General features: G+C 37.2%; 1 protein-coding gene across 5 annotated transcripts in view; it reads right to left on the bottom strand.

The window, feature by feature from the left end:
• The window catches only part of LOC132097653 (sodium-dependent phosphate transporter 2-like), a 46,842-nt gene that overhangs the window by 10,202 nt on the left and 13,192 nt on the right, over window positions 1-23,448 (bottom strand). For 3 of the 5 annotated variants that reach the window (XM_059503512.1, XM_059503515.1, XM_059503511.1), the window contains exons 2-8: window positions 6,646-7,196; window positions 6,069-6,209; window positions 5,184-5,269; window positions 3,608-3,704; window positions 3,301-3,420; window positions 1,184-1,393; window positions 481-1,090 (exon numbers count right to left, since the gene is read on the bottom strand). In XM_059503512.1, the coding sequence (XP_059359495.1) occupies window positions 481-1,090; window positions 1,184-1,393; window positions 3,301-3,420; window positions 3,608-3,704; window positions 5,184-5,269; window positions 6,069-6,209; window positions 6,646-6,934 (1,553 nt within the window). In that variant the 5' untranslated portion in view covers window positions 6,935-7,196. Of the gene's footprint in view, window positions 1-480; window positions 1,091-1,183; window positions 1,394-3,300; window positions 3,421-3,607; window positions 3,705-5,183; window positions 5,270-6,068; window positions 6,210-6,645; window positions 7,197-8,415; window positions 8,575-14,391; window positions 14,630-23,448 lie in introns of those variants that run through there. The other 2 variants (XM_059503513.1, XM_059503514.1) reach the window with 2 other exon arrangements.

Raw genomic sequence — 23,448 nt, 5'->3', positions numbered from 1 at the left:
TTTCTGAGGGAGAACTTTCAATTTTGTTTACACTTCAAACTAAATACAAACAATAATCAAACTTATGTCACCAACAAAACCAATTTTTTAACAGACAGATTTTAACTGTTAAAGCATTAAGCAGCTGAAGTTAACCTAAAATAATGGCCACGTCTCACTATGGTTTTAACGGTCTTAGAAGTCTGGTTATCTGCCAAATAGTCTCTAGAGCCGTATACCAGATCCGTGGCACTGAACTGAGGGCTTGTTCTCAGGACACACTAATGCTGTGGAATGTGAAAAAATGGTGCAAATACTACAGTAGGTCTTATTCTAAACTCGCTTAGCATGCTAAAAAGTACAAATACTGAAGGTTCTCAAAAGCATGCCTAACCACTCTCACATAAAAAAATTAATAAAAATCTGTCAGGAAAAAAGTTTAGAAAAGTTTTTGTTTCTTGGTTTAGAAACAAAAAAAGACGAACAGATAAAGGGGCATACCTGACATCATTCCCACCATGTGCAAACGATCCGAAACAGGCGGTGAGGATTTGCAGGAAGTGAAAGAGCAGGAAGATTTGCGGATTGTCCTTCTCCTCCTTGTCCTCATCAACGCAGTCCTCAAGCACCGCTTCAACAGGGGCCCGGGGCTCCCTTTTGTCTGCCGCCAACTTCACATCCACGTCACCTTCCTCCGCTTCAATCTCAGCCTCCGCAACCGCGTTACAGTAGCTGGAATAGCTGTCATAGCGCAATCGCTTCTTCGAATAGAAGACCGTATCGCCCACTAGCTTCTCGCTGTCCTCTGGAGGAGGGGCGTTGGCCTCCGACCGTATCAGGGGCTGCATCGGCATGCCGCAGATGGCTGCTGTGTAACATGTATAGCTGTTGTTGCGGCGGAGGTGACGGTAGCTGTTGTCGGGACGCGAGCCGCTGCGCTCGTCTTCCAGGCGGCCCAGGTGGATCTTGTGTAGGAGGTCCTTGTAGAGACCAGAATCCTTGTGAACGGTGTGATAGACCTGGCCATCGCTGCGCATGTGTCCGTCAAAGCTGAAGGCCCCATTGGACACGGGTGACTTGAGGCAGCCGTTGGTCATGGAGTTAGTGCGACCTGATAGAAAAAAATGAAACGAAACATGAGGTCAGCGTAGGACATTCTGGTCAGATGGTACCCATTTAAAACAAAACAAGTCCTTTAACGTACCATACACTCTGCCGTGGGGCAGGACAGTGCCTCCATTAGCCAGGCTGTTCAGCTCTCCTGTGGACTCCTCTGTCAGGGGCAGCACAGCATCGTTGATGCTTTTTGCACCTGGAAGCTCTTTAAAGACGGGGGCTTCCTCTTCCTCCTCTGGGATTTTATCCAAGCTCTCATCAGAGATGCGGGAAAGAGCATGCGCTTTCTTCAGCCGACCTGGTTTTAAAAAATTAAAATATATAAAAAGGAAACCATTGAATTGAAAATCATTTATTAGAGATCAATAATAGGGATGCGTGATATATCAGTATCATACTGGTTATTGGTAAATTTTTGACTTGAATTTTTTTTTAATTATATCAGTCTATATTGGATATTTAATTGTGCATCATCTCATTTTATTTTTTTATTTTTGCAGTAATCTATTGGTCTCACAGTTAATCTTTAAAAGCAATAAAATGTAATAAAACTTTTAAATCTTATCTTTAGCACATTAAATATACATTTCTCATTTTGGATATTATAAGGTTATCATTAAATTGTATTAAATTCATTTTGATACAATAAACTAATGCACCTCAATCAGCCATGACTGGTTTTAGTTTTTAGGATTTCATTTTAAATTACATTTAAAATTTACGTTAAAGTTTTCTATTTGAATATATTATAAAATTACATTTATTCCTCTGATGCAAATTTGCATTTTCAGCATTATTACTCCATTCCTCAGTGTCACGTGATCCTTCAGAAGTCATTCTAGTATGCCGATTTGATGCTCAACAAACATTTCTTCTATTTGATCATTTTGTTAAAAACAGTGGTGTGGTTTAATATTTTGATGGAAACTGTGAATTAGTTTTTTAAGGTTTTTAGAACAGTATTCATATGATATAAAAATCTTTGGTAACAAATGTCTTTAGTCTCTTTACATTTTTAATCAGTCGTTTTAATGTATCCTCACTGAATAATAGTATTAATTTCTTTCTACAAGAAAAAAAAACACTACCCAAACATGCAATTGTAGTAACATTCTGAACAAAATAATACATAATTGTCACTTATTGGTATAGGCCAAAATTTTCATATCCGTGCATCCCTAATCAACATAAATGTTATTTGCCGAGCAGATGAGGGGAAGAAGGCAAGCTTTGTGAAACTGGGAAAAGCTGAAATTTAAAAGCAGCATTAAAAAGATTACAGTGAGAATAATATAATCAAGCAAACATAATCACTAATAAACATGGATAATCCATGCGTGAACTGTGATATCGGTGCGATTACAATTGGCGCTTTTAAATCGAGCAGTGATAAACAACAACAAGCACTTTAAATTAGTGGCCCACATATTTAATGCTAATTTCTGCTTATTCATAGAACTGACCCTTCTCAGAAGCCTAAAAGCCAAATAAATAAATCCGATTCCTACAACTGTAATGTTTCCCATGGGAAACCGCACAATTTAATCGACCCTTGTTCTGAAAACAAATTAAATAAAGCATGCAACAATTTAAAGCGCTGATCTGTGAGTGAAAGCAGCCCTTTAACATTACATTTCATTAGTGATTCATTTCATTAAGACACTTCTCTCAATCAAAACACGTGGGCAGCCAATCTTGCACTGAGAAAGGTGCATCGACTGCACAAGTCCGTGAGACTCATCTGAAAAAACAGTGATGTTCTCAAATAAACAGCTTCAGTTTATTTGCTTTTCATTTCTCTCAGCGTCAGTCGAACACAACATGAGCCCACAAGCCAGAGCCAGCAAAAGATAGTCTTTACATTACAGAGTGCCCCAGCAGAGCAGAGCAGCAGATGTTTGGCAAATCCTTCCCCTCCTGAACTGGTGAAGATGCCTCATGCTGAGTCACATCTTTGACTTTTTTTTTTTTTTTTTCAAAGCTAGATTAGAAATAACATTTAACTTAATGGCCAGATGTCAAGAGCAAAAACACATGGATCACTTAATTTCTGCAAATGTAGTTAATAATCGCATCTGTCCTTAGATAATTGATTACTAATTGGAAAAAGAAATAAATAAAAATTTGGGAGAAACGTCACACAGAGATCTAATGCAGTCATTAAAAACACCTCAAGCCTGAGCGAGGGAAAAGGACAGTACGTACTTGCAATTTTCCTTCTCATCCAGGGGCAAACGAAAATCCAGACCAGACCAGCACATAACAGAGCACCAGCCAAGGTAATGAGGGCAATAGCCCAAACGGGGAGCATCTCCAAGCCCAGTACTGCACAATAATGAAATACATAAATACACTTTACTGTGAGATTTAGAAACCATCCAGTGAATTCATCTCGAAAGAAAAGGTATTTTAGATTGAAACTCTTAAAACAATATTGTACACATGGCCTATTCAGTGACAACAAACTCATGTCTGATCAAGGACATCTGTTCTCAGTTTTAAAGTGTCTTACAGGGAGCTCCAGTGTACATGATGGAGAACGTGTTGATTCCGATGGTTGACGCATAGAAGAGGGGCAAAGCACGGAGACCATTGGGAACAGGGTCATCCTGTAAAGGACAGATCACAGCAAGAGCTTAAACTCTGTACTGTGTTTACCACACAGATGTCACGAATGAGGACAAAACACAATCACTGTTACATTTATACTTTGGTAAACTTAAATGCCATATTTTGCAGTACAAAAATTATAAATTGTTGGTTATAATTTAGCCATAGCACATATCAGTATTATTTTAGTTTTATTTATATATAATTATAGTATTTATTCATATTTTGAATGAGCTTTTATTTTTAGATTTCCTATTTTCATTTTAATGTCAAAGTTTTAGTGATTTTGTGTTCAATTTTATTCAAATTTTATATATTGCGGTTCAGTTTTGTTCTTTTTAGTCATTGCTAAGGCAATATTTCTATTTCTATTCATATTTTCTTAAGTTTTAGCAGTAACAACACTTAGATTTATGCTAAATACTCTTTTTAAGGGATAGTTTACCTCCCAAAATAATATTCGATTTTCATTTATTCATCCTCATATCATTCCAAACCTGTTTTAATTGTGAAACACAAAAAGAGATATTATGCTCTTTTTTTTGACAAAGTTGAAAGCTGGGCTAGGCTCCAAAATGAAAAAAAAAAAAACCTGTCTATTTTAGAGCTTTGCAGAGCAGAAAACGTTCAGTGTAACATACATAAATAAATAAATAAAAACATGTAAATATTTCTTTAATACATGTACAGTATACCGTACAAAAACATTATTTAAACACAAACTTTTATTTTTGATGTAATTAATAAATTTGACCACTAATTTCTGTATATTAAGGCACAAAGCGATTATATGGTTTCAGAAGACTTGAAAGAGGTATAGACAACGCATATGTTTTGTTATTGTTTTATGATCTGTCATCCTTTTTGGGATTACTGTATATTGCCTTTTACTTTCATTATACAACAAATAGCTGCCTGGACATTCTGCTAATTACTCCTACTGTTTGTCACTGAAGACAGAAAGTCACACAGCTTTGGGAGAGTAAATGATGAATTTTCGTTTCTAAGTAAACTGTTCCTTTAAACCACAGTCAGTGCTTACATGGCCGAATGCATTTTGCTGTCCCGAACTCTTTTAGTCTTATATATTATCTTCTATATCTAAACCAGGCACACATCTAAAAGATGAATTGCTGTCGACTGTACAGCAGTTGCTGTGCCATCACAGATGAGCTATTGTCATGCAATATAAACACTTACTTGGAAATAGCTGAATGCATGTTAAACATTAAATATAATGGGAACATGTGAGGTCTTATAAGGACCGGTGATGGACTGGTATACTGAAGGACTGGGTGAATGTCTCCTGGATGTTTATATTGGATGTCTGAATCAAAAGCGCAAAACACTTAAAGCCTGTCTGGGCACTTTGATCATGTTTTTTTTTTTTCCTCCCATTTTGATGTCAAAATTTGTTGAAGCGAGATCACTGAAATAAGGTGATGAAAGGCAGGTGTAATATTCGACCCATGACTCACCTTGCTAAGAATTAAATATCTGATGATGAAGAAAAGCAGACCAGACATGAGACCAGACAGCAGAGGGGAGATGAACCATGAAGCAACTGCATCAAATAAACAGCAATTACTAAATCAATAGTGTTCCAATATAATGACGCATTATGCTGCTAGAGGCACAAAGGCCAACAGGCAATGTTAAACAAATTACACATCTCTGTTACAAGTATATCAACAACAAAAATGAGATAAATGTCACTCCAGAGAAACAATACATATACACAAACTACTACCATTCAAATGCTTGGGGTTGGGAAGATTTTTTAGTTTCTTTTGCTCATCAAGGCTGCATTTATTTAACTAAAAATACAGTAAAAACTAAATACTGTGTAATATTATTCCGGTTAAAAATAATCAAGTTCTATTTGAATGTATTTTAAAATTTAATTTATTCCTCCTGAATTTTTTCTTCAGTGTCACATGATCCTCCAGAAATCATTCTAAGATGAATTGGTGTTCAAGAAACATCTATTATCAGTGTTGAAAACAGCTTTGTTGCTTAATATGTTTGTGATAATTTATTCAGAATTGTTTTGATGAATATATAGCACAAAAGAACAGTTTTCTTTTGTAACATTATACATGCCCTTACTATCACTTTTGGTCCATTTAATGCACCCTTGCTGAATAAAAGAACTTCTTTCTTTTTTACTGATGCCAAACTTTTGAAGTAGTGGAACATTAATTAGGACACAGGACCAAAATTAATTAGACAGCAGAAACATTCAGTAAAAGGCTGACCTTTAGCTTCAAAGCGTTTAAAAAAAGGTTTTCAATTTTCTGGTGTGCAAAAAAAACTACCACAGTGAAATAAATAATGAATTGCATAATGGGTTTTTTTCTTACCAATTTTGACTAACTGCATCCACTGCACTCCTTTAGTGCCAATAGCAACCATGGAGAAGCCAATAGTAGATCCCACAATGCAATGAGTTCCAGAAATGGGCAACTTCAGAAAAGAGGCAATGAGCTGCCAAACCGCAGACCCTGAAAAAGACAGGAATATGAGTGGGAAGTGAAGCAAAAAAAAAAAAAACAGTCTTCCAGCCGTATGTTCTCTTCCCTTCTGTCTTCAATACAGACTCTAGATGGGATACTATTAAAATATTTCATTGCAGCCCTTCATAACCCAGTGATATTAAAACAGAAACAACTGCATAACGTTTTTTTTTTATATATATAATCCATGCAGTTAAAAATTCTAAATTTTTTAAATTACAGTTTTTTCTCCAAAAGTGTTTGTTTTTTTTTTAACTCCGACTTCAGCTAACATACCATATTACAACTCACTCTAAAACAAGTGATCATGACTCCCAGAATGTAGCAGCCTACCGGGAATAAACGAATGCCTCGCTAAGCTTCTCCATCATTAATCTTCAAAATCAAACATTGAGGTTTCAACTTTAAATGAGCCATTACTTACCAACCATGGCGCTGACCTCTCCCGCCATCAATATCGGCACGGTCTCATTGTATAAACTGACATCTATAATTCCCTTCCGAATGGTTTCCCCGACCTTGGCACCGAGCAGAATGGAGCCAAGGGTCTCAAATATGGAAGCCAGGATGCAGGCCTGACGTAGTGTCACCACCCCTGACCCGACCGCTGTGCCAAACGAGTTTGCCACGTCATTGGCCCCCACTGAAAATGCCAGGATGAAGGCTATAATGAAGCCAAGCACGACCATCCACAGGTATGGTTCCAAATCCATCTTGATTTTTGTTCACGCAAAGCTTTCAAATGAATCCCAAGCGAGCAACTACAAAGAACGGGAGTAAGATGCTTTACTATGAAGGAAATTCTCCTTCGCTGGTTTTTCTCCCAACTTTCCCCAGGCTAAAAGTTCTTGTGGGAGAGGCACACTGCTAACTAAGCTGTTTAACCTCAGTCTGTTGAGTGCTGAGCAGTGTAGGCAGGAGAGAGCATTCCATTGTTTGGCCCTCTAAGTGTCCTGTCCACAAAGATGCCTTCAGCTGTCAAAACAACAGAGACAAGGACATCATTAGACAGTATTTGAGCTTTCCTTATAGATCAAATAATATAGCCTGAAAGACTGTGGGAAATGGAAAAGTTGGAGAGACAGGTGTTAGTGACGTCAAGGAACTTTAAAGCTGGGAAATAAAATAATATAAATACAGGATTGGTTAGCTAGAAACTCAACAGAAAACAACAAATGGTCAATAAAAGGAGGTGCTTTTATTTTGACAATGTTGATGATCAACTTCAAGAAATCAAACACTGGGATCTTAATAGGCCTACTGATCCTGTGGGGGGGGGGGTCTAGTAATAAACATCAGTAATAAATGAAAAAAATCTATATATAAAGAATGAAAAAAAGACTGAATAAGTAACAGGGTTGAAAACTATATGCAGGTTTGTATTGATTTTCTATAAATTTTAAGAAAAAAATATTTGTCTGAGAATTTGCATAACTTTTCACATAAACAGCACAAAATAAAGTAAAAATAAAAACAACAATAAACATCAAATGGTGAAAAAGGTGTCGCTTAGGCTTCAGAAAATTGTTATTATAAACCTTAAGAACTAAAGAAAAGTTATTGATTAAAAATAAAATAATAATAAAAAGAATGAGCAACAGGGTTGAAGATAAGCTACTCGGGAAGAACTAGCAAGCTTTGAAATAAATATTGGTAAGTAGTCATTTTTCAAAAAAAACTGAGAAAAATATGTTTAATATTTTTTCCCCACACAATAACTTAAGTAACAGAGCAGAAGGTTGAACATGACAAACTTTACACCCTTGACAAACTTTTCTTCCTGCCATACTGTAAGGGTCCAAATAAAACTGTAGTAGAAGAGTGTTACATTGTTTGGAGGGGGGGGGCATCATGTGGTAACAGGATTAATAATCACAAATTTGTTTGACTACAGTGAAATTTATATTTCAGCAGTTTATGGAAAGATTATGACGATATTATGACGTTACTGTATGACTTCAATTGTTAAATAGAGTTGGAAAAGTCAAGAACTTTGAAGTGAGACAGGCCAAAACCAGGAGGTGAAATACAGATATTTGTTTGTATGTTACAATTTAACTAGTATGAAAAGGTGCTATATTTAATTCAAGTGCACAATATAATGATTTAAAATAAAGGTTTGAAAAAAAATGAATAGCAAAACACAAAATAGACAAAAAAACACTTGAGCAATTACATTAACTGGCCAACTTACCCTATGACACCAAGGGTGAAGCGTTCAGGAGTGACCAGGACACAACGTGGTTCATAACAGAATGTAATAGCGCACTAAGCACCACAAAACAATCACTCCTGCTTCACACCTCCTCTCGGCTCTTGGCCTGGTTTCAGGTTCGAGTCTCCCACTGAACTGAAGTAGTACAGGGAGTCGTGCTGCAGTCGCAGTCCCTGATATCTGCTTACAGCCTCCTTGCTTCCTGCTTTCCCCACTCTAAAAATCTTAGTGGGTCAAATTCACTGGAAAACGGCAGGTCTGTAAATGGGCCACTATGTGCTCGGTGAAATCTGATCAGTCCTGTTTATCGGAACGACTGATCCCACACCACGGGGGGACAGTACGGTATTTAGAGCATCAGTCACCAGCTGATGACTGAATGGACTTTCAAGCATTACAAAGACACAGTATACGACCGTATAGTGACGTCAAAACAATCACCTGTAAAATTACAGAGCGTACTCACCACAGGCCAAACCTGCAATGCAGAGGGTGAAAATCCCTGCTCCGTGATAAAAAAAAGTCAACTTGGAGGGGGGACAACGGCACATTCTTCTACTTCACTAAGCCTGTTGTTTAAAGGGAATTAAATGTAAACAGTGGGAAAGCCAGACTAATACATGCTCAAGGTACTGATTGTGTGCAAGAGTCACGTGAACGTCAACACCTCACGTATCAAACATCACATGGTTGTTGACTTTGTCAAAAAGGATAGTCTTAAAATAGTAAACAGTACTTAGAAATTTTTATAATCTCACAATGTTATTTTGCTGTTAAATTAATGCAGCCATAAGAAATGTCTTTCAAAAGCTATTGAAAAATAAATAAATAAATTGACCGACTCCCAACTTTTGACCAGTAATGTTTATTTTATATACATACACATGCACACACAGACACGTCGATCAACTTCTAAAGGAGATGTTATAACACATTCAACCAATGCCTGCCGTTTTTTCCGAGAAGGGTCTGGCTGCAGACTTGCACTTGCACTCTCAGACTTGAACTCTCAGACACTTGTGCTTCCGCTAGCGACATCATTTGCAGTCTTTATTTTTTTATTTTGTTCTATTTATTGATAACTTTTTGTTTGAATCTCTCAACATTTTATAACAGTAGCCAGGTGGTGAAGACAAGAAAAAAGAAACTAAATTACAATGTCACTTGCAATCGCCACTTGCACTCTCCGCTATCTGTGACGTCACTTGCAATTAGAGGTCGACTGATATATCGGTCGGCCGATATATCTGGCCGATATTTGTCATTTTTTTATATATATCGGCATTGACCGATATCCGTGTTTAGTAGCGCCAATTTAAATTCAGGCATGTCGGCGGGCAGCCTGTGTTATTGGTGCGGTGGAAAGTGCTACTGCTGCCGCTGCATGTGAAGCACCCCAAGCCAAAACTTTTGGAAGATTCAACAACAGTCCTGGGAGATAAAGGTAGTAAGAGAATTTCACTCTGTAAATGGGGTGGAGAAGTTGGCAGCTGTCACAAACACTGCAGCGTGACGTTACCAAAGTAAACTGTCTCTGACGTTACTCCGCCCCGCTCACAGACAGCAGCGTGCTCGGAGAGACAGCTGTACTGGAGCTGCCCAGAACGGTGAATGACATTTGTTCGGAAGCTTTGTTTGATGCAGACAATAACCAGTTTTCCATCCAACTCATTTGTATTTAGGGATGTCAATATTCGATCATTTCCATGATCGATGGTCGTTTAAATTAATGATCAATTAATGTGATTATGATCATTTGATAAAATGAAGAGAGCGCGCCATACGTTGGAGATCATTTTACTTTGTTGACTGTTTCTCATCGAGGAGACCGCTGAACGCGCCTCTTTAAATGGTTTTGTGGTGCTCGTTGTTGTATTTTAAAACGTAACTGCAATGTTTTCAAATGACACTATAGTAGTGGTGCAACGGATCATCATTGATCCGTGATCCGTTCGGATCAATATCTTCGGTTCGGCACACACGTGACCCGCGGATTGATTTATGGAAAAAAAAGTTGCGCATGTTCAGTCCACACTCAGTGGTCATGGCGAGCGGAGGAACGGAGGAGCTTGAACGCCCCACGCATTTTGGCGTACCTGTCAGATATAATGATGAAGGAAAGAGGTTAGAGTGAAAAGATTGTGCCAGATCTTTATGAACAGGAGAAGAAAAAAGTTGTGGATGAACTATCCCGAGCATCCTCTGTTGTGCTCACGACAGAAGGTTGGACGTCCAGGGGGACAGAGAGCTCTGTGACGATAACTGCTCACTTCATTACAGCACACTAGAAGATGAGAAGTCGGGCTATTATGTTAAAAAGAAGATATTATGCCATGTGCACTTTAAGTTGATTTCATATATTTTAATTTAATACTTTAATGTCTTGGCCTTTTTTTTTTTTTTTCCTGATCCGAGAAATGATCCGATCCATACGAGGACGAACGAGCGCGGGGCTTGACTAGATGTATTTGGAGGTTATTGCTCACGTCTCGTTCTGCACATATCCAAATGTTTCCATATTCACAATCTATCTGAATGTTAAACTATAATATTGTTTATTTATTTATTTAATGTAAACTAGACGGAAAAGATCGTCCTCTTCACATGAGCAAAAACGTCCTTGGCATAACAGCAGAGTGGACTGGTATACTACGGTCTATTTAAACTGACCAGTGTAACCTTTTAAATGTTTGGTTGACTGTACTTTATTTTAATAATGAACAGACTGCGATGTAAGTTTGAAATTAGAATGCACTTTAGATGTTCTGTGTCATTTATACCAAACACAAATGTTGCTGGTTGCTAGTGTGTTTGCAGCACTACTGTTATTTATTTTTTATATATTTATTTTTTTATATTTTTCAGTTTAATTGACTTATTTCTAAAATTTTATTTAAATGTATATTTAAGTTTACATTTATGTTCCAACAAACTTGAAAAATTCTACTTGATAAATGCTCTAAAACTTTTATGTAAATGATTGACACATATATATATATACACATACATATATATACACACATACATATATATATAAATATATATATTACCTGTTTTATATATTTAATACTTGGTCAGTTTATTGATTTTGTTTGGTTAACTTTGGATACATTTTTTATTTTAATACCGTGCAGTGCACAAAATTAAGATTCGAGAGATGGTTCAAGTCAGTGCTCAATAAATGATGATAAGTTTAGAAATGTTGTGCATCCACTTATTATTATTGTGACATTTTAGCATGCAAATGAAGGGGAAAACTTCAAGATATCGGCCCTAAAAATCAGCAGCACATATCTGCCATCGGCTGACCCTGACCTCTAAACATCGGCATCGGCTATAGAAAAACCCATATCGGCCGATCTCTACTTGCAATCAACACAAATCTTGCGTGTTGCCAATCGATACAAGAAGCTGTGGTGGTGATTAAACGATTAAAACTAAATTAGTAGGCCTACTACTATAACGTACAGGGTCCTGCAAGAAAAAGACAAGACCGGCAAATCCGTGGCCACAGAACATGCAGAATATGAACGCAATGCACAAAGTCTTTCGTTAAGCGTTTTCCTCCTGTAGAAAAAATAAACACTTAATATGGCATAATGTATTAAAATACATTAAGTTCAATTAAAAGACCAAATTCGATATATAGTTATTATTCAATGTACTACAAGGCTAGCAGATGGCTATGAACACAATGCGCAAACTTTGTTCTCCCATACAGCAAAACGCTATATGTGGCTTAATAACAGACTAATATGATAAAGACAATTCAGTAGGCCTAGCCTATGTGTCTTGTTGTTGACTCAACGTATATACAGACCAGCAAATATAAACGTTCATTATGAAATGATTTTAAAAGGATCAACTCCGTACAAGTACAGAACGCAGTGCATTAAATTGAGCATTAAACGTTTTCCTCCTATAGAAAATCATTATAAATAAAACACAATGTAGCTTAATGGACAAAGACAGTGATATAAACGAGCTGTAGACAGTTTATTCTATATGGAATATTTTTGCGTGTTGCGTTTATTCTGGGCTCACCTGCTTGTATTTTAATCATTTTAATGTATTTTAATAATGTAGAGAAGCATATTGAGTTTGGCCTTTATCATCTTAGTCCATTATGCCACATTTTGCGGTATGTGAGAAAAATACTATATGCGTATTCATTAAAATAATGAACTGTATATTAAATTTGATATTTTAATAGCATCTTTAATACATTATGCCATGTTAAGTGTTTATGTTTTTCTACGGGAGGAAAATGCTTAGCGAGAGACTTTGTGCAAACATTCATATTCTGCATGTTCTGTGGCCACGGATTTGCCGGTCTTGTCTTTTTCTTGCAGGACCCTGTACGTTATAGTACTAAATTAGTTTTAATCGTTTAAATCACCACAACAGCTTCTTGTCTCCATTGGCAACATGCAAGATTTGTGTCGATTGCAAGTGTCGCAGGTAGCGGAGAGTGCAAGTAGCGATTGCAAGTGACATTGTAATTTAGTTTCTTTTTTCTTGTCTTCGCCACCTGGCTACTGTTATAAAATGTTGGGAAATTCAAACAAAAAGTAATAAAAAATTCAACTAAATAAAAAATAAAGACTGCAAGTGATGTCACTAGCGGAAGTGCAAGTGTCTGAGAGTGCAAGTCTGAGAGTGCAAGTCTGAGAGTGCAAGTGCAAGTCTGCAGCCAGACCCTCTTGGTTTTTTCAGGAAATAAAGCACTTTTGAGACATTAATGTCTCATGCATGCTAAATAGCAGCAATGGATTTTAAAGAGGTCTGCATTTGAGAACTAATAATGGTTACGACACATTTTGGCAAAACTGATGCAAAGCCAAAATACTGATCCAGCCATGTGACACCAGGAAAGGGCGATAAGCTGAGACAATTTGGATGAAATTAGATGCTACTGCTGCTCTCAGAAATTTGAGGTCTACTGGTTTTGGCCCTTCAGCGCTTTAGCAGTCTGTGTAACAGATTTAGCAATTAATTTGTTGACAGCTCTGGTCAAAGCCCACTTTTCATACTATAGTTGAACTGATTCGCGTCAGGAAAAAACAATCAACTTGTTCAAAGAGATTAAACTGATATCAGTTTATTTCAAGATTAATTTATATGTTTGACCTTTTAAATCTGAGAAATCCACTCGGTTTGGAACAAAAAAATAAATAAAATCACGACATTTCAAGACATACTTAATAGAACCGTTCATCCAAAAATTAAGATTCTGTCATCATTTTCCTACCCTTTCCCTTACCTTTATTCTGCTATTTAGTGTTGGTTACCACTGAAACCCATTCGAGTTCCACAGAAGAAAGTCAGTCATACAGATTTGAATCAACAGTAAATGATGAGTGAAAAAAGTGACAGATGATGAGTGAGTAAATGATGACAGAATGATGACATATTTTTGGGTGAACCGTCTCTTTAAGGACCCATATCAACAGCAAAAACATAAAATATACACACAAACTTAAATTGGCAAGGATACATTTCATAAACCATAGTGTGCAAAAACTATTAAACCCTCTAGGCTCAAATGTTCATTATGCATTTAATAGATTTACATGGATGTAAAAAAAAATTCATAAAATTCAATTTATGACACAATAGGATATTCAACACTATAAACCCCTAAGGCACAAAACAAGCACTGGGAGAAGAATATTACCATAATACTAAATCTGAATATTAAAAACATTCAGCTGATACTTTGATTGCTAAACACAGGTAGGGAGATGTGTGGGTCCTTTTACGCATAATAATTACAATAATATGTATACTGGCAAGTTTTTACAAAGCATACCCCTTGACAATGACATGCCCTGTCCAGTATATGAGGAACATTCCGAACCTGTTGCATGAGACACGACACAAGAAGAAAGGAGAGTGCAGTAAAATGCATCAGTAATGACTGCAGCACTCTAAACTCTAATCAAGAGTACTCACCTTCAGGCTATGCAGTGCTCAGAGCTTTCCCTCTTTTTTTGTAAAGTGGGGTCGGAAAATAATTGGAAAAATGGGAGATGAACAGATTAAACGTGAGGGATCATGAATGAAATGATGGGAAAATGCCCAGCTGATGTGCTGACTTATGTCAGTGAAAGAGGAGCAATGAGACCGGTGACTGGATTCAGACAAAGAAAAGATCACAATGTTCTGTAAAATGTAGTATAAGGAACTGCCAAATGAAAGTCAGACGTGCTGCAGGACAACAGCAGCTCGATTCTCATTGAAAAACCGGTCACTGCAGTCTAGACTGCTTCTTAAAGACAGGCAGCAGCATCATAGGCCAGCCAGCCAATCATACTCGCTTTCAACGGGAGCGGCAGTTCTGATTGGCTAATGCAGCATGGGGAAAAAGGAGTGACGGGGAGATCAAGCCAATCCGAGTGAGGAGAGAAGAGGAGGGGTCAGTGAATCATTTCTTACTGTCAGGAAAAGGCATGCAGTCATACCAAGGACATTCAGTGGTGTATACACTGACTGCTGGCTCTATTATATCTGCATTACGTCTCTCTAAAAGGAGTGTAGCATCAAATAAACACACATAACCAAAGGTAAATTTACAAAAAAAATAAAAACGCCACAAATCTCTCTCCTCAGAGTGGAGCAGCAGACAAACACAGTATTGTAAAATATGCCAGTATTACCAATATTATGGGATATGCAAACTCCCATGGCATGTCATTTGTATGGGGGAAAACACAGCTAATGTAAAAAAATAAAATAAAATATACAGTGTATATGTAATTATTATTTTTAACAATACATAAGAGCAAAACAAACAGAACCAAACCAAATAATAATAGTCCTATTAGTAATAATAATATCAGTTATTATTAATCAGACAATACAAGAATAACCAAAAAGACGAAAAAATATGTGTTGTATATAGACATAATTGCAGCTGTTAATTTGCATTTTAGGTCCCTAGAACGGCTGGACTGACTGAAGGATGAATGTGTCTCACAGTATTCTCATCTTCTTATGTAGGGCTCCCACATCATTCAACCAATGAATTTGAATTATTTTTGCATGACTTTTTAGTCACTTTTTTGCATGACTTTTTAGTGGATACATTTTTTTTTTCTCAAAAGTAAAGTTTCTTTAATTCTTAATCAAAAGTAAAAATGTATCTGCTTTTACTACTTCTGACTGATTTCTACTTGTTTGTCAACATTTTCACTGCGCCCAACAAAAGAGTTTTTAAATTAATAATAATAAAAAAAAAATTTATATATATAATTTTAATATCATAACTTTTACATTCATTAGGGTTGGATAAAAAAATCGATTTTTCTATTAATTGTTTTTTAAAATGTGATCGATTCAAAATAGATTCTTCCATATTTATTTCCGCAGACATTGAACAGAAGATTAGCGTTAATCTAATTACAAATCTTCTCCACTAGATGTCACCCTCTTATGTGCCTTGTGCGATGTTACCAACGAACCCGTCATTCATTCATTCAGTTCTTAAAGCAGTGGTTCTCAACCCGCGGCCCGTCACGAATTCAAATGCGGCCCAACATATGCTGAACACACACACACACACACACACACAAAACTTGCAATTCACTTGAAGTTCAAGCAAACAGAAACACCATATACTACGCAGCAATCATCCTTAATTGAAGAAATGTGGCAAAACATCTCTGGAGAGAACCTCATATTATTAAATTCGAAAGTGCTTTCCATATTTGGATCAACATAGGCTACATTTGTGAACGCACATTTTCTGCAATGTCGCGCATCAAGTCATGTCCCGTGCGCGTCTTACAGACTGCATCTTAAAGCCTCTAATACTTTCTGCGTCCGCGAGTCTGCTATGGACCGCTAGGAAGGCGTGACGTAAAAATCGCCATCAGAGAGTGTGTGCCGAGGCTCTGAGCAGATGACCGCGTGGACAGGTGCGCATGGTCAGTAGTCTTCAAAAGCACAATTGCACATGTTCAGGCAGTGTGAAGAAGCTCATTGCCAATCGAACCTGTGCAATCCGTCAATAAAGAATATAAAGACAGCGATGTGGAATGATTCTGGGCAATTGCTTGTTCACGTGTTTGTTGCAGAGCGGACCATCAGCGTATGGATTACTCATGCGGAAACACAGGCTTTACAATCGCAACTTCATTGTGATGTTACTACATCGAGCCGAATTTCACAAAATTGTTCTGCTCCCGACAGAGTCAGGTGTAGTAGAATTATTTATTTATTTCAATGAATCTAATTGATTAGATATCATAATATTTAGGCTATAATATTATAAATCAGGTTGATTTGTATTGGTGACGTAATGTGCGTGCGGCCCGCGAGACTTGTACTTGGACCATAATGCGGCCGGCTGAAAAAAAAAGGTTGAGAACCACTGGCTTAAAGGGTTTCAGGTGCTTTGTCGACGTTGATGCCACCTTCAGATAAAAAGTCAGAGGTATGGAAGCATTTTAGATTTCGTAAGCAAGACGACGACAATAGTGTTGTGGACTGTTCACTGTTCTTTTTTATACATATAGTATTTGTATTAAATCTATATTCATTGACTTGAATCGAGAATCAAGTATAGAAAATAGAATTTAAGATCTTTGCCCGAACCCAATCGGACTTAATTTCGATTCGGGCTTCATTTATATCATTTTACACTGGCTCGGGCTTGTGCGGTAAATGAGCAGTCATGTAATGTGCTTCGATTAGCGCCAGAAAGATGCGAAAAATGGATGCTGAGTAGTTGAAACGGAGGCTTGCCTCTGACGATTACGTTTTGGTAGCACCAGCAACTAAAGCAAAGTCTGAGGTTTGGAAAAGTTTTGACCTTGTTTATGATGAGAATCCTCGAATAATGAGCCAGAGGGTTATATTGCTGGACGCGCCATCAGTGAACGCAGGAACGCGCTGAAGCCATCTACAGTGAATTCAATCATTTTCCTCACCAAGATTAGGTAAGGCCTACGTGTTTTTGTGGAGGAAAAGTTTTTTCAAATAATAACTAAATATTAATTGAGTCTTAAATGCATAATGTAGACAGAGTAGGCTATATAAGCTAATGTTGGCATTATTATTTTATTATGTCAGCTGCTATGGCGAAGCAAATCCGGCAGAGCCTTTATCTTAATTAATTTCGTTATTGCCAAATACCCATCTTAATTTAGATTTTATCTTAATTCAATTTTTTAAGAAAGACTTGTTTTTATTGGTGCGTTGGCCTATTAATATGCTAAATGAGCCTATGCTATTTATAGAGTGCTGAGATATTACGATGTTACAGAGGACTTATTTTATTTCTTTGTTCAAACTTCCAAGTGGCCTATTACATTATTACGTTAGTATAAATTATGTTAAAACACAAAAGAGCTGCGTTCGTGCATACATTTGAATAATGTAGGCTTGTAAATGGGTTCAGGCTTTTAAAAACCTGTCAATCAAAATGTACTTGTCGGGCTCGGGTCCTGTCGGGCTTAACTTTTAAGGCCCGATTACAGCTCTATTAGAAAATCGAATCGAGAATCGAATTCGAATCGATTTGAGAGCTTGTGAATCGAAATCGAATCGATATGGAACATCTGAATCGATACCCAGCCCCAACATTCATAATTCAATATTTATTTTGAAAATTATTCTAGAGCTATATATTTATATATCTATATATTATACTTCTAAATATAATTGAACTGTGTGAAGAATGTATCTTTATAAAATAAATGTGCAAAAATAGCTATATATTAACTCAACAACAAATCACACATCCCTTTTTCAGAATGCTGTATTTTAAAGATAATTTGTTAAAACTCCAAATAAGTTTTACAGATTTATTTATTTTAATTTATTGAAAAGAGTTTAGATAAATGTTTTAATGCTTGTTCAATGAACCATAAACAATTAATGTACATGCACCTGTGGATAAGTCCTTAAAGGGATAGTTCACCCAAATATTTGCCATTATGTAGAGTACCACAACACATGCGCATGCTTTTCACTGTACGTAACCAAGGCGTTAGGGCTGGGACAACGCGTCGAGGTCATCGATGACGTCGACGCAAAAAATACGTCGACGCAAAATATGCGCATCGATTCATCGACCTGTTTTTATTTCTCTAAAAAACGTTTGCAAAACGTTTACCTTATATGCGCTTAATATACGCGATGGCCGGATCAACATTCTGTCCAACGTTATATAACCAATCCAGGGGTTTTTCTGCATTGATCTTTTCTTTTTGGCGGCTGTCAAAGCCTTATTTGATCGGTGAGTGACAGTGACAGGGCGCGTACAAGAGAGAGCCCTGGCTGCGCGCGCACTCACAGTCTTCAAACAACACGAGCGCTTCTTGCTCTCTCCCTCCCTTGTGCATATTAATCAAAATCATTAAACACGATAGAAAAAGGGCGAAACACCAAAGTTTCACGCGCGCTCACGCACTCACAGTCTTCAAACTACACGAGCGCTCTCGCTCTCTCTCCCTCCCTTGTGCATATTAACCAAAATCATTAGACACGATAGAAAAAGGGCGGAACGCCAAAGTTTCACGTGGAGCATTCTGAGATTTTTTTTCTCCATGACAGGCTGCTGGCTCCCACTGTTATTTTTTTTTTTTTTTTTGTAAAAGCACTCTCTGTATTAGCTTAAAGCCCTCAAGTTTACATTTACATACTGTATTCTTTCAATTGCTCTAAACAAGTATTTTTGGGGTGACCTTTTTTATTGAATACTAGACATCAAGTTGTTGTTGTTTTCATCTGAAAGAACTTCTTTTTTCAGTAAGCTAGGCCCTATGTGTTCAGTAAGCTTGTTTCTAGAGCTGAAACAACGAATCGATTTAATCGATTAAAATCGATTATTAAAATATTTGTCAACTAATTTAGTCATCGATTCGTTGCTAAATAATTTATTTGCCGTAAGCGGCTTATTTCGTGCATATTTCAGATCTGCGGTGACCAAAGTGTGGCAGTAATGAGCCACCGGAGGATTTACTCAGCCAGTACAACAGGAGAAGTAGCGAATAGCCAATAGCTGGCCTCGTTTTATGTCACGTGCTTCCCGAACGGCGTCTCTGCAGCATTCAACAGGAGTACTTTATTTTGAGCCTTCAAAAAAGAAGATTAACCTGTAAACTCTGCACTACTGAACTGTTTAAGGGACCGTTCACATATCGCGTCTTTTGCGCGCTCATGTTCGTTATTTCCAGTGTAGGAAGCTCATAATGGAAGCGACGCGGTCGCGACGCACCCGTTTTTCCAGGCGCGTGCACACCGCATCGAGTTAAAAACATTTCAACTTTTCAGAATGCAGCAAGCGCACCGCGGGTCATGTGACAAGAACTAAATAATCAGCTTCATCCTTTCCCGTAACAACGTTAAAAGCTCAGCCAAGATGAAGGAACAGCTGATCATAGCTGTATATGGATTCCCATTTTGAAATAAATTTAGTAGCAGAGCTACTGCAAGCGATTTTTAGAGCTGCAAATCCATTTATCCTTTGCTGAAATTTCCGCGTCTTCAAGGAGAGAGCACGTCATGGTTGCTTAGCAAAGGCAGACGCCTCAGGGGCGCTTCTGCACGAGCGCTTTGGAAAGGAGGAGAAAGCGGTGCGCACAGTCTATGGGTGCGCCTAGCGTTTTAGGCGCGATATGTGAACGGCCCCTAAGCCTTTTATTTGTGCAGATTCTCCAGTACAATGTTGTTTGCAAATGTTTAGTTGTAAAAGCTGATAACATTGCTTTTTAACAGTTAACATTTAAAGCTTTACAAACATGTTCTGTGATCAGTTTGTCGTTTACCAGTTCATAATTCAGTCGTGCAGCCTAATTATGACTGAACGAGAGAGGTAAATGTTTAAAGATATTTGAAATGCACTTTTTTTCCCTAAGTATTCACTGCTCTTTTTCACACAGCAGGTTTTTTGTGTGTCCGTTTTTTCTGGACAACCTTCTGATGGATTTTACTTTAAATTGTGAGTTCCATTCAGGTTTCATGCCATTGGCACTTTATTCGAAGGATTGTTTACAATTTCACAGCATAAGCTATAAAGCTGTTTCCCAGTTAATAATAAAATACAACGCACTGCAATCTTATTCTGTTTTATCCTTATTCTTCGTGAAAATATGTTCTGAAAGATTCCTTAATAAGCTTTGTTCGGGATGTTAAACTACTTTAGGAGCTCTAAGGACTGCCACGGTGAAAACATTATTTGAAATCTTGTGAAATTTGCTAGAGTATGGGTCAGTGTTTTGATTGCAGAAGAGTTTGACAAGGGATCACTAACACATAATAAAACAACTCCAGGTATATTTGTGATGAGGATATGACAAGGCAAAATTATTAAAATCTCTTAAAAATCTATGCTGAATGATAAAGACCCTTTATTAATAATTTACTTTGGGGGGAAAAATTGAAAAAACTAAAATATAAGTACATAAACCGATTAATCGATTAATCGTAAAAATAATCGACAGATTAATCGATTATCAAAATAATCGTTAGTTGCAGCCCTACTTGTTTCAGTAAGCTATGTGTTTTCAAGGTTTCAAGGTTTTATTGAATGCTATCTCTATACAAGTGCAAAGTAATGCATTCTTAGTCAGTCTTTTATTTTGTAATTTTAAGAGCAATAAACATATATTGCAATGTTAAGGAATTTATGTTTTTTTTTCATTCAGATATGTAAATCAACATGTATAAATTGTTAGTAGTCAATTAATGGGGAGATAATCGAAATCAAATCGGTCTGAAAAATTAATCGTTAGATTAATCGATGCATCGGGAAAAAAAAAATCGCTAGATTAATCATTTAAAAAATAATCGTTTATCCCAGCCCTACAAGGCGTCTATGGCATGCGGTCTATGCAGGGTCAGAAAGCTGTCGGATTTCACAAAAAATATCTTAATTTGTGTTTCGAAGATGAATAAAGGTCTTATGGGTTGGGAACGACATGAGGGGGAGTAATTAATAACAGAATTGTTATTTTTTGGTGAACTATCCCTTTAAGTCACTAAAGGTTAACGGGTAGAATTTAAATGTCAGAGTTATAATAACAAACATCAGAAGATGCCCAGGATTCCTGATCACCTGTAGCACAACAAGCCATAGTCCTGCTGCAGAGAGGCATGAGGGCTGCAGATGTGGCCAAAGCAATAAACTGCAATGTCGGTCATGTAGGACGCATTAGAGTGCTACAGGAAAACAGGAATGACAGCTGATCAACCTTGGAGTGGCAAACCACACGTATTCATCAATGTGTCACCACAGAAATGTCCAGGAACTCGCAAGTGCCTTGGTGGAAGAGTACACTAACATCTCACAGCTAGATCTGGCAAAGAGTCCATGAGGACGCACGCTGCTGCTGTCCACACAAGATACTCACTGGCACTTTTTATATTGACCCTCCCCTTTGTTCAATAACTCAAGTTTACCTTTCTGTTCATCAAATGTCTGTCAAACATGTTCAGTTTATGCATAAGCTGATGTCACATACTAAAATTTGTGATTTGAGAAATTTGCTGGAAATAAAAGCTGAAGATTTCTATGCCTCCCTTTCGTTTTTGTTTCTCTGTCTTTCTCTTTCTTGCAATGTTTGGAACAATCAGTGCTTTCAGGATGATGATATCATTATCATGTGCCCCCTCCTTCACAGCCCACCTCTCTTCATCTAAACACTCAGACCAAAACAAAAGCCAGAGAACATGAAGAGCGACTAACCCTCTCCAGCACACCACAGACTTGAGGGATGTCTGCAGCCCCAAAGCCGATCGACTCGCCCACAGGTCGTCTATCTCTCTGTCCTTAAAATAGCCAAACCTCCAGTAACAATCATTCATCCACTGCTGAGACAGTAGCTATAGGTGATAGCTGCAGTTACAGGAACACTCTCTCCAACATGTGCCGTCACAAGGGGATGACAGCCTGTCAGACATTGTCATAAGCAATTGTGGGAATCATCGCTCTAACATCTACACAGCCCTGACTCACAGACCAACCACAATACCGGCAGCACATTACGCAGTGTTTCAGAACACAACACAACACTTTTATCAACTTGAGGCACCAAGCTACTCAAAACAAGTCTGTGCGGTCTCCGGCATCATGGGGGATAATATATGGGTGATCTGCAAATAGAAATCCGTAAACAAGCAAATGACACGCACAGAATGCAATACAACAACTTGTCTTTCTCTTTCTTTGTTGAGCTGAGGAAAGAGACTGAAAACCACAGAACAATAGCTAGTGTGTTTACAGTGTCCACTGTGTCAGATAACACAACATTACAAAATACTGGTGCTTTCATTTGACAATGGGGATGCATTTATTTTAAAATACCGACTGATACTGATATTATACATAATATATATTCCATTCTGTACTGTATTTTTTTTTTAAACTTAAAATAAATAGAATAAAAAATTTAACTAGCCACTGTAAATGCGAAGAGAAAATTATAACGTACACTGTAGCATTAGGAAATATTAAAAATATTAATTTTGAGATTTGCTAATGATTAGATTTAAAGGTGTTAAATTATAGATTATATAGCGTATTTAAATATTAACTTTAAATGAGGTTTAGCTGGCTAATTTAGCTTAGCTAATTTAAATGTGAAGGGGGGAAATTGAAATTAACATGTATGATTGAACAACCATCAACAAACCCAAATAAAAATGTAATACAAAAAAAAAATCTTAAATATCAGCCATTTAATAACTGATATGACTCCAAATACCAAAATATATTACTTCCCAATTTTTCACAGATGTGGAATGAAACATTAGCTTTTTGTTTGTTTGTTTTATGCATTTTGATGCAATTAAAAAAACCTGCCAACTGAACTGCATCAATCAGAGGAGGAGGTGGCCAGTGGCATGTAAAATAAATAATCAACTGGCATCTAAAATTCTAAATCAAACAGAATATCATAAATCAAATCAGTAAAAGATTCACAACCCTGATGTTCACGCTTTCACACCTCATAAGACTTCATCCGACATCAAAGAAGTGCTCCAAATCAACAATGCTCCACTATA

This window comes from Carassius carassius, chromosome 21, assembly GCF_963082965.1.
Source record: "Carassius carassius chromosome 21, fCarCar2.1, whole genome shotgun sequence".
NCBI lineage: Eukaryota > Metazoa > Chordata > Actinopteri > Cypriniformes > Cyprinidae > Carassius > Carassius carassius.
The sequence above is the reverse complement of the archived record's forward strand: the minus strand, read 5'-3'. Positions and strand labels throughout refer to the sequence as shown.